Genomic DNA, 18409 nt, shown 5'->3' on the forward strand with positions numbered 1-18409 from the left:
TAAAAGTTTTTATTTTACTTTATTTCTAAAAGTATTGTTCTATTCATTGGGCTGTTAATGAAATATCACTCTCAGTAAAACTCAAATGAATGCTGTCCACCTAAGTGGACACATGAATAACTCTTAATGAATTACATTTAAAATAATAAAAAAAGCAATTCAATTATTTTTTATAATAATTATTATTTTATAATGATATATTTTTGATATATATTTATTAGCCTGAAAGGGAAATTAAACAATTTTGGAAAAATTCTTGGTTCATGTTATAATTCATGTTTTAGATAACATAAAACATTACTCTGGTGCTAGGTGGTGTGAGTTGTGTATCCCACTCAAAGTTTAAATGAAACCTATGCCACTAGTTTGGATTCATTGAACAAGTATTGTAGGTTTGTGTGTAGTTTCACCGACTAATCGGATACTGCCTACACAGAGTTTATTGTGCCCCACCAGGCTTTATGTGCCAAATATGCCACTGAAGGTTACAAATCAGTACAAATTACAATTTAGTCATCACAATTAGTGCAGACGTACCATAGCAGTCAATGTGTTGCAGCTAGTGTGACGTCAGGGCGCGTCTCTCATTCACTCTCATACTGCACAACAACGTCGTTAGCTGGCTGGGCTGCACAGTAGTTGCATTTAAATTCGCCCCTTTTCTTAATCAATAGAAAATAGTATAACATAGCCATAACAGCGAAAGTGTTGCGACAACCGACTTTTTTTCTGAAGTGACAATTGCCGCGTCCAAACTGTTGGGATATGGCCCGGCGAGAGCAGGTACTGCTTCTAGAACCGCAACACGACCTGAAATTCCGAGGTAAGATACGCCGGGCAAAATGGACTGGACAGTCCTCATACGATCAAAACATTAGAAAAGAACATTTGTTTAAAAAATAGGGTGTCTTGAGATTAGGAAAGACCCCATATTTTGCATTGTATGCAGGACGGGTTGAATGTCGTCTGTTGGTTAATTTTAGCGTGTATGCTGACATCAAATGCCGTTCAGTTCATAGAATGAGTCATATTCACCGGCCAAGCACAGGCTGCTAAATTCGGATTTATCAGCAGTTGGCCCCACAGCTGTTCAACTTGTCGATGTTTACAGTGCAGCAACGGTAGCTCATAGGCCCGAGCTATTATTTTTAGTCCATTCAGTAGCAAGTTCCTATCCAGCATATAATACAGAACGCATAGATAAATGCTTTTATCATGTTTCTTTGTTTATAGCTAGCCCTGTGCATGACTAAAATGTTTACATTGGTTAACTTATTAAGTCAGTCATGATTTCCTATCACAAGATAAAGTATGCTTATAATGTTCATATACTTTGAAGTCTTTATATGTTTTAACCATATGTACGCTTTTGTTCACGCACCAAATTGTTTATATTTAGTAAGGTCACCCAAAATAATGCATTGTCATGGTAAACAGACCACTGTCTTTAAGATTTTGGTTGTTTACAAAATAAAGCCACAGCCAAAACTCTGTATTTGAAGTAAAGGTATCTTGTTAATTTATAATTCTGGTTTAATAAATTGTTAATTAGCCCCTGTTATATGTAACACTGTTGTATTAACACTTGCTACTAGCTAAGAACAAATCAACACTAGGAAACATGTCCACTTGCCATATACATATAAATGTAATGAGAATTTACTTTAGTATTTGCCAGAACTATAAATATTTAATGTATCACACTATGCTAATTTTATTTATATATCGCAACTACTTAGAGGTTACCACAAATCCCAATGTAGATATAGTTATATCAAGAGGCATAGAAATAATTAATTGCTTAATGTGATCCCCTTTTGGGCAACCCAAATGTGGCCCAAATATGTGTCCATTAATACATTTTGTACAATACATCAATAAAGAAAGAAATGTATTTAAGAAACCAGTTTTAACATGGATATTATTAAGTCATTGCCCTGTACAAAGTTATTGCTCTTGATTACTAAATTAATCAGCTCACCACAATAAATTGGTGAGCCGGCTAATTGTTAACCTCTTTTTGAACTAAAAGTCAAATACTGATGAGTCAAAACTTTAAGATCATTTTTCAAAAACATGCATGACAATGTCTATTTTTAACAGTTGTGCATGTTTAGGGCTACATTAGATGTTGGTCTGATGGCAGTTGTGGTAGACTTGTGGTAGACTTTGTGGGTTAATTTTTATGGGTTAAAGTATTGTGGGTTAAAATATTTATCGGTTGAAGTATTTTGAAAACAGGAAGGGGTGCTTTCCCAACCTTAGTGAGTACTCACTGACAGTGGTCCGAGTAGAGACAAGACATGAACCACAGACAGGTTTGTTGCGTGGCCAAGACTTTTTGAGGCCAGAGAACACAAAGGCTATGGTGTCTGTTACAGAACAACAGAAGGGCTAGTTTGGCTCAAATTACTACAGTTCTGGTGATGAAGTGAATGTGTCACAAGACAGTGCATCAAACCCTTTCAGGCTAGTTGCAGGCTATTTAAAGTGCTCATGCTAATTCCTGTTCATCCTTCAAAGGCACCTACAATTGACAGGCATTGGAACTGCATATTGGAGCAATCAAGGAATGTTGGCTATTCTGGAAAATCCTGTTTTCTCAGAGATTACATATACAGCTGTGCATTATATTTTTAGTCTTCTTCTTATTATTATTACAACCCCAAATCAGAAAAGTCCCAACAGTAAGGAAAATGCAAATAAAATAAAAATGCAGTGTTCCTTACATTTACTTTGACTTTTATTTGATTGCAGACAGTTTGAACCCAAGATATTTCATAAGATATATTATGTTTTGTATGCTCAACTTCATTTCATTTGTTAGTATGGTGGTAAATGCTTTATTGTCCCAACTTTTTTTGGAATGTGTTGCAGGCCTGAAATGCAGGAATGGATGTTTATTAATAAATGAAATGAAGTTGACCGGAAAAAACATTAAATATATCACAGGGTTATACTGTCTGCAATGAAAAGTGAAAAGTCTGCAATAAAAGTCAAAGTAAATGTAAGAAATGTTTTTGTTATTATTTGCATTTTTCATGCTGTCCCATCTTTTTCTGATTTGGGGTTGTATTATTAGACTATTGTTATCTGTTAGTCTGATTAGTATTAGTGTGACTGCCTTTTTTTATCTGTAAGTCTTATTATTATATATTCTTACTGTGATATCAGTAGGCACTATTGCTATCCATTAGTCTTCTTATTATTATTATTAGTGTATTATCTATTATCTATTGTTATCCGTTAGTCTTATTATTATTATGTGATTGCAGTAGGCACTATTGCTATCCATTAGTCTTATTATTATTAGTGTATTATCTATTATCTATTGTTATCTGTTAGTCTTATTATTATTATGTGATTGCAGTAGGCATGACCAAAAGTATTCAGTAGTTGGTGTTCTAGTTCTAGTTCTTCTTCTTATGTTAATGTTATGTTCGACTTTCTTTGTCCGCAATTTTTGAGATATTGAATCTGTTCTAACTCTAAATAGTCTGTCCCTTTGAGGACACTACAGCTTGGATACAGCTTTTGATATGCGCATCAGTTCACTCTCTATGCCTGTTTTTAGTCCCCTTTTTTGCCCCATTCACTTCCATTCATTTTTTTAAAGGCAGTTTAATCTACTGTACTTCTGCTGAGACAATAGCTTGGAAACGTACCGCAACTGAATGACCAAAAGTATTAGGATACCACCAACTACATGACCTAAAGTATTCGACATCACCAACTACATGACCAAAAGTATTCAACATTAACAACTGAAAGACCAAGAGTGTTCGAACACCAATTACAAGAGATCAAGTTGTGTAGCGTTAACTGTACAGCGATCTGAACACCTTTAAAATAGTGTAGTGTAAATTTTGCATAAGGAGTTCTACTTTTTTTCAAGAAATAACTGAGACGTATAACTCTTCTTAATAAAGTAGGAAGCAAGCAAGCGTATTTACCTTTACCACCAGGCATTTACATTACTTACCAGCTCCGGGTAATGCTCAGGGTTTCCTTTGAGTAACGCTTAGGGTTTTCTTTAATAGGTAAATCGCAGGTACTGCGAGTTAGCGTTAATCAGCGCTGTGGATCCTGGGAACTGTAGTAACAGGTAATTGACCTGTTACACTGTTTGTTTGCACTGTATCTGTTTTTTTTTTCAGGTCCATTTACTGAAGTGGTGACCTCAACTTTAAAGCTTACTAATCCCACTGACAGAAATGTTTGCTTTAAAGTAAAGACAACTGCGCCACACCGTTACTGTGTTCGGCCAAACAGTGGCGTGATCGAAGCTGGAGTCTCAGTTAATGTCTCAGGTGAATGTACAAACTACTTCAGCAAATTCCTTCAAGCATCTGTGTATTAATATAGAATAAAATTAGTGAGTTTTGTTTAATTTACCCTTGAGCTAATTCTAAAAATAAAATTTTTAATGTCTTTTTATTTTAGTTAGATTTGGAAATAATATTGTGAGAGATTGGAATTCATTCTTAATTAACCATATCTGCAAACGGTGGCTACAATAATGCTTTGAAAACTTAGATTCAGTTTTGTTTAAGAAAACAATTCCATGATTTCTACTTTAACAGCAAGTGTTTATTTGTTCTATGCTTTAATGTCAGAATACATTAAGACATTTGTCTGCATAAATATTATTAGAACTATAGTATTGGTGAACTTAAGGTTTTATATATACTGCTCAAAGTCTTCACAATATAACACCAAGTTAATTAAACTTCAGGGATATTAATCTGTCCAGTTAGGAAGCAGAAGCGATTGTGAATCAATTTTATCTGCTTTGATTTAAATGGAAGTGACAGGTGGAGAGGCAACAGCAAGGCAACTCCCAAAAAAAGAAAGGTTTTGCAGGTGGTGGCCACAGACAGTTGCTCTCTCTTTATTCTTTCTGACAGATTGTTCTCTAGTTTTGTAATTTGCTAGTGCCCTTATCACTACTGATAACGTAAGGCAGTACCGGCAGCACAATCAGCCCAATTTGTTTTTATTTATAAATTTTTTTGTCAAAATTGTTGAGTGGCGGTTCATGATGCAGTGCTGTCTGAGGGATCGAAGATCAGGGGCGTTCAGCTTAAGCTTGTGCCCTTGGCCTTTACGCACTGAAATTCTTTCCAATTCCTTGAATTGTTTAATGATATTATGCACTGTAGAGGGAGAAATATGCAAATCCCTTCCAATATTTTTTAAGGTACATTGTTTTTAAACATTTCAATAATTTTTCACGCATTTGTTGACAAACTGGAGATCCTCTGGCCATCTTTGCTCATCAAAGACTCAGCCTTTCCTGGATGCTGCTCTTGTACCAAACCATGCTTACAATCACCTGTTGACATCACCAGTTTGAAATCACATCATTTAGTTTTTTCACCTCATTAATAGTCCTAAATTGCCCCTGTCCCAACTTTTTTTGGAATGTGTTGCAGGCCTGAAATGCAGGAATGGAGGTATATTAACAAATGAAATGAAGTTGAGCAGACAAAACATGAAATATCTTGGGTTCAAACTGTCTGCAATCAAATAAAAGTCAAAGTAAATGTAAGGAACACTGCATTTTTATTTTATTTGCATTTTCCATACTGTCCCAACTTTTTCTGATTTGGGGTTGTATGATTGATCTCCACATGTAAGATACTTGCTCAATGGTTTAAAATAAATTATTTTAACGATCATCCAATCTCATGGAATTTAATTTTTTTTGGATTAGTTAGGAGATCTCCCAGATTTCCAACTGTTTGATTGCACTGTATCTGCAGAGATGGTTGTCTGTCCAGTTTTGCTGCTGTGTTGATACCCCTCTTAGGCCCTATCCAGCTTTGTAACAGCCCATGTCCTGGTATCTCCTGGTATCGCCATGCTCTTGAGACCCTGCTAGGAGACACAGCAAACCTTTTTGTGATGGCATGTATGGATCTACAATACTGGAGGAACTCATTTCTCTATACATATTCTTTATACATAGATCTATATAAGTTGAAAATATTTACTGATATTAATTGTGTAATTTGTAAGCCATCTGACATCTGTATGTAACATGAGATCTGAATATTGTCAGCTTCTTCCACATATGAACGAAACAGCTGTCTTTGCAGTGATTTCGCCCGAATCGAACCGATCGTTTTTGGTTTTCTGTGTGCTTGGTTGCGCACACATCTTCACAAGCAGTGTAGGTTACTAAAGGAAAAATGCAAAAATGGCGCAGAATGGCTACTGCTGAATAAGAACTTTCTAGATTAGCAGTGCTTTAGGTGTACTGAGGCATAGCTATGGTAACAAACAGCAAATTAAAGAAACAGTGGCCACATTTTATGTCAATCACGTTGACTGTTTAAATGAGGCATGCTCTACCAGGTTGCACTGTGCAATCGACTGGTCAACCGCAATTGATATATTGGGCACCCCTGCTTTAAACCATTAAAGCTAGACTATAACAAGAAAGAAGGATCTCAAAATTATACTATGGCTAGGCTAGAACATGGAACAAGAATATCAAGGTTGTTTTATGGTTAGGCTAGAACAAGGAACAAGGAATCTATCATAACATCAATGAGGGTTAAAGGCTGCAATATCCAATCTTATTTTAACCTACCCACCCGCAAAACTAACAAGAAAACAAGGGTAACTTATACACAACACAATATTTAAAAAACAAGTAACAGCTGGGGCTAAATATACATGAAGGCAAGTCAGGTGGCAGGAGCAGAGACAGAGTGGGCATAGGGCATAACTGTGGTAGAGGCAACAGAATCATGGAGTTGTCTGGACACAGTAATAAGACATTTATAAAGAAACCTGGCAATGGTGGCAAGACGTCTGTGGAGTTGCTTGGCAGTGGAGACACGCGCGTCATCTGTGAAACTTAGTGTGACATTTGTGGCGCCCCTGACAGTGGCAGTAGAGACTTGGCCTCTTTGAAACTGCCTGGCAGTGGTGGCAACTTGATCTCTGTGGTGCCACCTGGCGGCGGTGATGTGGCCTCTGTGGTATTTCTTGGACACGATAAGGGAACCTCTGTGGATCGCCCTAGCAGTGGCAGTGTGACTTCTGTGGCATGGTCTGGACGCCACTGGCAGGCCAGTGATGTGATAATAAAGAAAGTTATCTCCAGAACCTGATATGTAAAAGATAAAAACTATTAAAATCCTCTATTGTACAAATTGAACTAAGAATGAGAAAGTGGTAGAAAGTAGAACCTGAAATGGAAAATTCCAGTGGCTCTGTGTATGCTCTGTGTAAACTCGGGTTGAAGTAAATGCCTGGTGGTGCAGGTGCAGGTGTCATCAACTCTTTTTTTTTTTTTAATTAAACCTCCTCTACTCCGGAGGCAATTGTTCCTAAATGTTACAGTGTAACAGCGTCCTTGGCCTACTTTTTTGAACATATATGGAACATGGTTTGAACGCAAAAATATATTTAAATACATTTTAAAGCTCATATTTTGCATTTTTACACACAATTTTGTAATGATTTGGGGCCCTGAAACTATTATTTATGTGTACATGATCAGCAAATGTTATGGCCCAACACCCACTATGAATCCTTCAATTTATGGTAGGTGGAAGAACAATAGATCAAGGGTCTTACGGTAAGATACTAGTTTTATTGCTAATAAAATATATACTTTTTAATTTTTTTTTACAATTTCTTTTGTTGTCTTTGGTTTGCAGTGATGCTGCAGCCATTTGATTATGACCCCAATGAGAAGTGCAAACACAAATTTATGGTACAGTCAATAATGGCTCCACCTGACATGACTGACATGGAACGTCTGGTAAGTTTTCATCCTGAAACAAGAAATAGTATAGTATGTTTATTATCTATTGACTTGATAATGTTCTCAAGGTTATATAATTCAGATTTTATCATTTTAGAGACCTGGATGTTAAGAATTGTTTACTGAACCCAAGTGTAACTTTTATGGAGGTGCAGTTGTTGGTACTGTGGTGGAAAAAACCCTTAATGAAATACTTCAGAGACTGGATTATGAGTGGAAGTTTATTCCTGTCTGCAGAGAAAGTTCACACTGACAAAGTCTCACATAGAAAATCAGAGAGTGCGTTAAGAAAATAATTACTCTTATATACTACTGTTTTTGTCCTTGTAGGACAGTGGAAAATTTCATTATTAACAGAGATTTCTTAGCTAGAACATAGGAACTGGTCTAAAACAGCTAGAACTGGGTTTTGGAAGTCATAAAATGCAATTGACGCACTCCTTGTTGTGTATGCCACTTTCCACAAACATTCCATTGTAGCAGTATTCTTGGAATATTGGAATATGACTACTGGCAATTATGCCCTAAGCATATCTACACGTACTTAGTATTAATTGATTATGTATTAATACTTCTAGTATAAATTAACATTTTTCTCCCACAGTACACAGTGAGAAGAGCAGTGGGGAGAATACACAACCATGTGGGGCACTTGTGCTGTAATCTGGGTTCCTGAGGTGAACTCTACTTCACCTGTTGCTCTCTGCCAGTGAGGAAGTTGGTGATCAAAGCCGGGTCAACTTGCTTAAGAAACTCTTCTTGGGTGCTTTGATTTTTTTGTTAGGGGAATTCCTTGCAGCAATCAATCCCCATTTCTGTATGCTTCCTCCTTAGATTGATGCTTCAGTTTGGCATTAAACCAGGGCTTGTTATTGTTATATTGATTTTTAGAGCTAGATTTGGCTCAGGATAGACCCTTGCAGAATCCGACAGGAAAGATAAGCACATAAGGATGTCCTTTTTTCAACACATACCACTTTCTATTACATAAATATTATAAAAACTAATTTAGGACAGTCAATGCAGCCAATTTATCAAAATGTTATGGTCAACAGTGTCAAACGCTGCATTAATATTCATTCAGACCAAAACAGACACCTCTCCAGCATCAGCACTCATTTAGATATAATTTAAAATTCTCAGAAGGGCAGTCTCTGTACTACGTTTATGTCTAAAGCCAGATTGAAAGCCAGACCTCAAAATACGGTTTCTTCTAGGGTATTATGAGACAAAATGCAAGTTTAAGATCATCTATGATTTACATCCATTGAATTAAGTTTTTTTTTTAAATAGACAGGACTATCGCCGACTTGAAGCAGTCTGGGAAGCATTTGAAACTAAAAGTTTACAATTGATTAAGTGGACATCCACAGAATCAAAAACTCTTTTCAAAAATGTGGCTGGAAGAAAATCATCATGAGGTAAAGGGATGCAAACCCTGTACAATCTTCAACAATTTCAGCTTTCCTATTCTGGGGAAAAAACTTCAGTATATGTAGAAGGAAGCACAGTATTATGTCAAAGATTTGTGATTTTATCCAGAAGGAATCTTAAACACTGTTCAGCATTAATCACAAGACTGGGAGAAGTCTGGGTAACCCCATTTAATAGAGAATCTGTAGAGAACAAGAACATTGGGTTCTGTATGTTTGCAGTTATTAAATCATTAATCATTGTCTTACTAACCCTATAATTAAGAATGGTCTACAGACCTGTCAGATACGAATAATTGAACTTTCCAATCTTGCTCTACTATTCTACAGAACTTTTCTGGTGTAAAATCACCATTTATATATAAATCACCAGGTATATATACAGTGGGGGAAATAAGTAATTGATCCCCTGCTGATTTTGTAAGTTTACCCCCTTACAAAGACTTGAACAGTCTATAGTTTTATGGAAGGTTTATTTTAACAGAGAGAGACAGAATATCAACAAAAAATCCAGAAAAAAAAAATTAAATAAAAGTTATAAATTAATTTGTATTTAATTAAGGGAAATAAGTATTTGATCCCCTACCAACCAGCAAGAATTCTGACCCCCACAGACCGGTTATGTGCCCATGAGGCACACAAATTAGTCCTGTCCCTGTATAAAAGACTCCTGTCACAGAATCAGTTTCTTCCGTTCAAATCTCTCGACCACCATGGGCAAGACCAAAGAGCTATCAAAGGACATCAGGGACAAGATTGTAGACCTGCACAAGACTGGAATGGGCTACAAGACCATCAGCAAGAAGCTTGGTGAGAAAGAGACCACTGTTGGTGCGATAATTCGAAAATGGAAGAAATACAAGATCACAGTCAATCACCCTCACTCTGGAGCTCCATGCAAGATCTCACCTGGTGGGGTAAGAATGATTCTGAGAAAGGTGAGGTCAGTCCAGAATTACACGGGAGGAGCTTGTCAATGATCTCAAGGGAGCTGGGAGCAGAGAAATGCTGGATATGACCCCAAGAACACCATCCCCACCGGGCATTTCTTTGCCTCCAAACACGGCGAGTGGAGTTGATGCCAAAGAGCTCAATTTTGGTCTCATCTGACCATATCACATTCTCCCAAACTTTCTCTGAATCATTCAGGTGTTCATTGGCAAACTTCAGACGGGCCTGTACATGAGCCTTCTTGAGCAAAGGGACTTTGCGGGCACTGCAGGATCTCAATCCATTACGGCGAAGTGTGTTACTAATGGCTTTCTTGGTGACTGTGCTCCCAGCTCCCTTGAGATCATTGACAAGCTCCTCCCGTGTAATTCTGGGCTGACCTCACCTTTCTCAGAATCATTCTTACCCCACCATGTGAGATCTTGCATGGAGCTCCAGAGTGAGGGTGATTGTGATCTTGTGTTTCTTTTTCGAATTATCGCACCAACAGTGGTCTCTTTCTCACCAAGCTTCTTGCTGATGGTCTTGTAGCCCATTCCAGCCTTGTGCAGGTCTACAATCTTGTCCATGACGTCCTTTGATAGCTCTTTGGTCTTGCCCATGGTGGTCGAGAGATTTGAACGGAAGAAACTGATTCTGTGACAGGAGTCTTTTATACAGGGACAGGACTAATTTGTGTGCCTCATGGGCACATAACCGGTCTGTGGGGGTCAGAATTCTTGCTGGTTGGTAGGGGATCAAATACTTATTTCCCTTAATTAAAAACAAATTAATTTATAAATTTTATTTAATGTTTTTTTTCTGGATTTTTTGTTGATATTTTGTCTCTCTCTGTTAAAATAAACCTTCCATAAAAATTATAGACTGTTCAAGTCTTTGTAAGGGGGTAAACTTACAAAATCAGCAGGGGATCAAATACTTATTTCCCCCACTGTATATATACAGTGTATCACAAAAGTGAGTACACCCCTCACATTTCTGCAAATATTTCATTATATCTTTTCATGGGACAACACTATAGACATGAAACTTGGATATAACTTAGAGTAGTCAGTGTACAACTTGTATAGCAGTGTAGATTTACTGTCTTCTGAAAATAACTCAACACACAGCCATTAATGTCTAAATGGCTGGCAACATAAGTGAGTACACCCCACAGTGAACATGTCCAAATTGTGCCCAAAGTGTCAATATTTTGTGTGACCACCATTATTATCCAGCACTGCCTTAACCCTCCTGGGCATGGAATTCACCAGAGCTGCACAGGTTGCTACTGGAATCCTCTTCCACTCCTCCATGATGACATCACGGAGCTGGTGGATGTTAGACACCTTGAACTCCTCCACCTTCCACTTGAGGATGCGCCACAGGTGCTCAATTGGGTTTAGTCCATCACCTTTACCTTCAGCTTCCTCAGCAAGGCAGTTGTCATCTTGGAGGTTGTGTTTGGGGTCGTTATCCTGTTGGAAAACTGCCACGAGGCCCAGTTTTCGAAGGGAGGGGATCATGCTCTGTTTCAGAATGTCACAGTACATGTTGAAATTCATGTTTCCCTCAATGAACTGCAGCTCCCCAGTGCCAGCAACACTCATGCAGCCCAAGACCATGATGCTACCACCACCATGCTTGACTGTAGGCAAGATACAGTTGTCTTGGTACTTCTCACCAGGGCGCCGCCACACATGCTGGACACCATCTGAGCCAAACAAGTTTATCTTGGTCTCGTCAGACCACAGGGCATTCCAGTAATCCATGTTCTTGGACTGCTTGTTTTCAGCAAACTGTTTGCGGGCTTTCTTGTGCGTCAGCTTCCTTCTGGGATGACGACCATGCAGACCGAGTTGATGCAGTGTGCGGTGTATGGTCTGAGCACTGACAGGCTGACCTCCCACGTCTTCAACCTCTGCAGCAATGCTGGCAGCACTCATGTGTCTATTTTTTAAAGCCAACCTCTGGATATGACGCCGAACACGTGGACTCAACTTCTTTGGTCGACCCTAGCGAAGCCTGTTCCGAGTGGAACCTGTCCTGGAAAACCGCTGTATGACCTTGGCTACCATGCTGTAGCTCAGTTTCAGGGTGTTAGCAATCTTCTTATAGCCCAGGCCATCTTTGTGGAGAGCAACAATTCTATTTCTCACATCCTCAGAGGGTTCTTTGCCATGAGGTGTTATGTTGAATATCCAGTGGCCAGTATGAGAGAATTGTACCCAAAACACCAAATTTAACAGCCCTGCTCCCCATTCACACCTGGGACCTTGACACATGACACCAGGGAGGGACAACGACACATTTGGGCACAATTTGGACATGTTCACTGTGGGGTGTACTCACTTATGTTGCCAGCTATTTAGACATTAATGGCTGTGTGTTGAGTTATTTTCAGAAGACAGTAAATCTACACTGCTATACAAGCTGTACACTGACTACTCTAAGTTATATCCAAGTTTCATGTCTATAGTGTTGTCCCATGAAAAGATATAATGAAATATTTGCAGAAATGTGAGGGGTGTACTCACTTTTGTGATACACTGTATATAAACAGTATATATATATACTGTATATAGGTGGTCAGTTCTAATTTTATGTTTATCAGCTGTGGGATAAACACTGTTCATATGTTCATATAAACAAGCACATTTAATATGTCATTTTTAATATATTATTTTCCCCTTCTGATTGACCTTTTAACCAATTTCTTCTTTTTATTTTTAATGCAGTGGAAGGAGGCCAAGCCAGAGGAGCTGATGGACTCTAAGCTGCGATGTATTTTTGAGGTGCCAAAGGACAGTGAGAAAATGGTATAAACTGGTTGTAAATATCTCTAAAAAGTGTCTGTGGCTGCTATTTGTTATTTAAAAGTTTAAATTTATTTTAAAAAAGGGTTTTTTTTAATCAAATGAATCCACTTTTGTTTGTGTGTATGTACTTGTGTGTAAACTCGACTGTCAGCAGCATGACAAAGATAGCAATAAGACCTCTAGTCTTCTGAAATCTGATCTGACTTCATTATCATCTAAGTCAATGGTTTCAAGTCTGGGTGATGTAGAGGTGAAAAAGATCATGGAAGAGTGCAGAAGACTTCAAATGGAGGTGCAGCGACTAAGAGAAGAAAACAAACAGATTAAGGTAAGCCTCCTGCTTTATGGACCATAGTATAAAATATCTTTGAGTATGTTGTTGATAGTCAGACAGACAATTCATCACATTTAATTGTTTCATATCTTCCAAGTAATTTTAATATATGATAAAGGCAACACAAGTAATCACAAATTGTAGCTTTTAAATGACCATTCCATTTATTAAAGATAAGGATTATTTTAAAACCTAAATCATCCTGTGAAAAAGTAACTGCCCCCTAAACATAATGGATTGGTCCACTCATGGCAGTAACAACTGCAATCAAACATTTGCAATAACTTGTGATGAGTCTTTTACATTGCTTTGGAGAAATTTTGGCCCACTCTTTGACGAACATTCCATTTAAGGTCTTGCCACAGCATCTCAGTAAGATTCAAGTCAGGCCACTCCTAAAACTTAATTTTGTTTATTTTAAGAACATTCAGTGGTGAACTTGCTTGTGATCTTCAGAACATTGTCCTGCAGCATGACCCAGGGGGCAAATACTTTTTCACAGCACTGAAAAGGGGGTAATTTCTCTTCTTTATCATACATCCATAGCAGGAAGATAATGGTCTGTGGAATAGCAAGAGCACAGCGATGGCAGTTCAGCAATCTTTACCTTCTTCATTGACTTCAGTGAAGGAGGAAGGCTTGAGCATCAGGGTGATCTCTTTAATTGTGTTGTTCTTTGTCATTGGCATCATTGTTGGAAAGTTACTCTTGTAAAAATTAGGAAGGAATAATCTTCAGCATTTTGAATGAAACAATTTAACAAAATAAAAACTTTGATTAAAAAGTGTTTTGTTGATTATTGTTTGATTACTAACATATGTAAATTCAAAAGGTACTTTACCATCATTTCTGGCTCTGCTCTTATTTCTGCTGGTAAACAATGCACACAAGCCCAGCTGTTTTAAGAAAATAGGTTTCATTGCTGAAGGGATCCATTGCTTGTTTGTCCTTGGACCACTGTTCACTGCTGTTAGTGAAAAAGCCAAAATACATCATGGTGTGTGGGTGTATTAGTGCCTAATGGCATTGGTGTAAAGGTGCCACAAACACAGGGGCATATATTGGATTTTTTAAGACATTTGCTGCCATTAAGGTGACATCCTTTCCAGGACGTTCATAGTTATTTTAGCAGGACAATAACAGGCCTCATTCTGTACACTCTAAACAGCATGGCTTTGTAAACACAGTTTTGAAAATATGATCTGAATCATGAATAGGGGAATCCAACAACGGTGACCACTGACTGTTGAGCAGCTTAAGTCATGTACCAAGCAAGAATTGGCAATAATTCCACTTGCAAGATTGTAAAAAAATGTTGGTGAGTAAAACACTGAAAATCCTTTATTTGTACTTTTTTCAGTTAAACAAAGGTTCAAGAGAATGAATGTATGAATATGATTATGCCTGTGTTGAATCTGAAATATTTAACCCTGTAAAAATGTGTTACTTCTGTAAAGCTAGATTTTGCTTTCATTTAATCTTTTACCAATTGAATGATACATCAGTTGAACATAAATTATGTATTATTTTAGAGTAGCAAAATATTTTGTTAACACTGCCACACAGTTATTTAGCCCCTGCACAATATTGCTAATATTAAAACTTATTGCTAGTCTGTATGACTTTAAGTTGGATTACAACATGACTAAAACCCTGGGAACCAAATAATGACCCTTAATTTGCTTCAGCTGTGATGTGTTTTATAAACACCACCTAGAGATGTAATTAAGATGTGTTGACACAGTTCTCTAGAGTGAGAAATAAAAACTGGAACTGATTGACCATATGGATCAGCGGTTTATCTGACACAAGAAGGCTTATGACCAGAAGAGTCAGTTATTATGTGAGAATGTTCATCTACTGCATGAACTTTGAATTTTGACTGTGTTTTCACATATGTACAACTATGCATTTAGTTTTATCATAAAAACAAACAAATTAATTGCATTGTTTATTATAAACAAACTTCACTGATCTTCACTTTCCGGATTTAATAAAAAAACTGAAGAAACATAAATATGGCTGGTTTTTAAAAACGCAATACCTTAGGTGCACTATTTGGCCAGAAGCATGTGGACAACTGAACTTAAGCTTGTTAAAAATCAAATTCCAAAACCTTGAGCATAAAACTGGAGTTTGTCCCCACCCTCTTTGCAGCTGTGACAGCCTTGACTCTTGAGGAAAGGCTTTCCATGGCTCTGAGCAGCCCACAGTTCCTCCACACCTTTTGTGAATCTGATAAAATAACTGATTTGATTAGGCTATTATTATAAACAGCAAGATTTTGCAGGAGAATAAAGTGTGTAATTTTTTGGTGAAATTTAATTTTGTAAAATTTAATTATTAATTGATTTAATTTATATTTATTTAATGTTTATTAATTGTTATTAAGCAATATTAAGCAAAATAAGCTGCTGCACCATATGTTTTAAAGTGATGTTTAATGTTACCAACTTTTAACATTGCCTTTTTCATGTTAAATGATAATTTCTTCTTAGATTTTGTGAAAGCTACTTTTATTTAAACATGTTTGCCAAGCATGAAAACATGCATGAATTGCATTTACAAAGCTAAATGATATTACTTGTAAGGGACATGCTCAGGGTATTTTTATATGACCCTTATACCTTCCTGCTTTTAAAACAGCCTCTTTTCTGCCTCCAAGAAGCCATCTTCATGCCTCCTAGCCTCTAAGCCCATGCTCTCATGCTTCCTGCCCTTAAGAGAAAAACTTGTGCTTTTCTGTCTCCAAGGGCATGTTCTTATGTAAAGGGATGCCCTCTTAAGTCCAAGAGGGTGTCCTCACACCTCCCTGCTTTGAAGATGGTGTCCTTATACCACTGTTTACATTAAACAGGTGGCTGATCCGACAGACATTTTAATCATGCAACCACACAAAAATCCTCCAGTAGGGACGACATTATTGTATTTAATATTACAGATAAAAGGCCATTTAGGTAAAGCAGTCTGGATCTTTTCTGTGTGGAGTATGAATGTGTCTGCGTGGGTTTCCTCTGGGAGCTCCGATTTCCTCCCACAGTCCAAAGACATGTAATTTAGGTGAATTTGAGATACAAAATTGCCCATGACGATGTTTGACACTAAACTTAAGCTGATAAATTGTAATCAAAGTGAAAAATTATGTTAAAATCCTAAAAAACAAACAAAGGCCATTAAACACAAATTTCACAGCATTCTGAGACGATTCTCTGGCATTACCAAGGCGACTTGTGTTATCTTTTAATTAGACACTTTTCAATAGGTTTTCAAAACAGGTTGCTAATATCTAACCTATATTTGTTTTTAATGTTTTATTTATTTATATTTTTCCAAATTATGAACTATCCAATGACTTTTAAAAGTCGTTTGTGGTTAAGCCATCGCACATGGTGTTTGTAGTATGTAATTATTAGTTTATAATAACATTTTATAATGTCACAAAGGAAATGTATCATTTACAAAACTAATTACAAAAAAGTTAAATTGAATACAGACAGAAAGCAGTGATTTGTAAACTGTGTTTTACAGGTATTTCATTAAAAAGACAGAAACATTCAAAGTTTTACCTTATTAACTTTATTAATTTTTGTAGATATACACTAATTCCTAATTAAATGCCTACAACGTATTCTAAAAAGGAGTAAACATATGAATAGGTAGCAGCATTAACAAAATGTTTTTAAGCAACAATGAGTTGAGGTTTTCCACTTTGCAAAAAACTGCATGAGCAGATATGCCATATTTTTCAATGCATGCTCCCAAAGAATTTGAGGATTTTACAATCTACAGTTAATAACAATAAAAGATGATTGATGAAAAAGATTCTGAATGCATGTGACCTTTGATCAATGACTGTATTAAAACTTAAGTACTAAATATAACCACACTGGCTGGGGAATACTTCAGAAAACACTTGTCACTTGCTTATCTGTGATGGACTCTCACAAAGTGAAAATGTGTGTTATAGTCTGATAAGTCAACTACTCAAATTGTTTTTAAAAATAATGGACTGTATTTTTTCTTGGACTAAAACAAAAAGGACTATTCTCATTTTTACCAAAGCAAAAATACCAAAATTTAAAATAGGCAAAAAGGGACTTTTTCTTTCTGAGTTCCAATGAGCAGCATCTGCACCAGTAGTGTCCCAACAGTGACCCAGGGCAGGCAGCCAAGTGGAATTGGAGTGGTGGCATACTATCCAGAGGATAATAGAGCATTTTGTAATTTTTTTCACAGCTAATTTAATTAAATATTCTTCCATATGCTTTACTTAACGACTTACCCATAAGTTGTAAAAAAGCAAGGTAGCCTAATCTAGAATACAAATATTACCCTGGGTTATTTTTTCTAGACAACATGCTTTGGATTTTCATAACAAATAGAAAATTTTGTAACAGCAAAACATGTGGCATTTGTAAAGTGATTAAAAATCTGAAAAAGTTGGGACAGTATGGAAAAAATTTAGTGTTTCTTACATTTACTTTGAGTTTTATTTCACTGTAGACAGTATGAACCTGAGATATTTTATGTTTTGTCTGGTGAACTTCATTTTATTTATTAATAAACATCCATTCCTGCATTTCAGGCCTGCAACACATTCTACACAATATGTGCTTCTATTGTGTGATGGTCCATTCCAGATTCCTTCAAGCCCAGAGAACTTGACTCGATGGCTTGACAAAAGGCTTTGATGAAGGTTTGCCATCATGTGGTTTTATCAGCTATCAATTAATGCAGTGCCATATGAGGGATCAAAGATCTTGGGTGTTTAAGCTGAGGCTTGTGCCCTTGCCCTTTATGCACTGAATATCCTCAAGATTTATTCAATCATTTGATGCTGTAGAGGGAGAAATATGCAAATCTATTGCAATCTTTGAGGTAAACTGTCAAATGCAAACAAACTGGAGATCCTCTGACCATCTTTACTACTCAAAGGCCCAGCTAAATCATTTCACACAGGTAATGTCAACAGGTAATTGTAGTCACATCATTATTTAGTGTTTTTTGTTGCCCCCGTCCCAAATTTTTTGGAATGTGTTACAGGCCTGGAATGCAGAAATGAACTGAAATTATTGTATTTTAACAAATAAATATGAAGTTGACTAAC

General features: G+C 36.9%; 1 protein-coding gene across 4 annotated transcripts; it reads left to right on the top strand.

Moving 5' to 3' along the window:
* Window positions 1–610: 610 nt before the first annotated feature.
* vapb (VAMP (vesicle-associated membrane protein)-associated protein B and C) lies at window positions 611–14077 on the top strand. Of its 4 annotated transcripts, none has more exons than XM_062996760.1 (7): window positions 611–823; window positions 4158–4310; window positions 7565–7594; window positions 7677–7780; window positions 12888–12968; window positions 13120–13296; window positions 13849–14077. In XM_062996760.1, exons 1-7 carry the CDS (start codon window positions 766–768, stop codon window positions 14014–14016), a joined length of 771 nt encoding a protein of 256 aa, XP_062852830.1. In that variant the 5' UTR covers window positions 611–765; the 3' UTR covers window positions 14017–14077. The 4 variants fall into 4 exon arrangements, with proteins under 4 accessions (XP_062852830.1, XP_062852831.1, XP_062852833.1 ...); XM_062996761.1 differs by having other exon boundaries at window positions 13123–13296; XM_062996763.1 differs by lacking the exon at window positions 7565–7594.
* Window positions 14078–18409: the final 4332 nt, after the last annotated feature.

The sequence above is a fragment of the Trichomycterus rosablanca genome, chromosome 6 (assembly GCF_030014385.1).
Source record: "Trichomycterus rosablanca isolate fTriRos1 chromosome 6, fTriRos1.hap1, whole genome shotgun sequence".
In the NCBI taxonomy this organism is placed as follows: domain Eukaryota; kingdom Metazoa; phylum Chordata; class Actinopteri; order Siluriformes; family Trichomycteridae; genus Trichomycterus; species Trichomycterus rosablanca.

Excerpts from the sequence above, each read along its gene's own strand:
- vapb (XM_062996760.1), top strand. The coding sequence starts at position 766 with ATGGCCCGGCGAGAGCAGGTACTGCTTCTAGAACCGCAACACGACCTG. Across the intron at positions 824-4,157 it reads ACACGACCTGAAATTCCGAG|GTCCATTTACTGAAGTGGTG; the intron begins GTAAGATACGCC and ends TTTTTTTTTCAG. Across the intron at positions 12,969-13,119 it reads CAAAGGACAGTGAGAAAATG|CAGCATGACAAAGATAGCAA; the intron begins GTATAAACTGGT and ends CTCGACTGTCAG.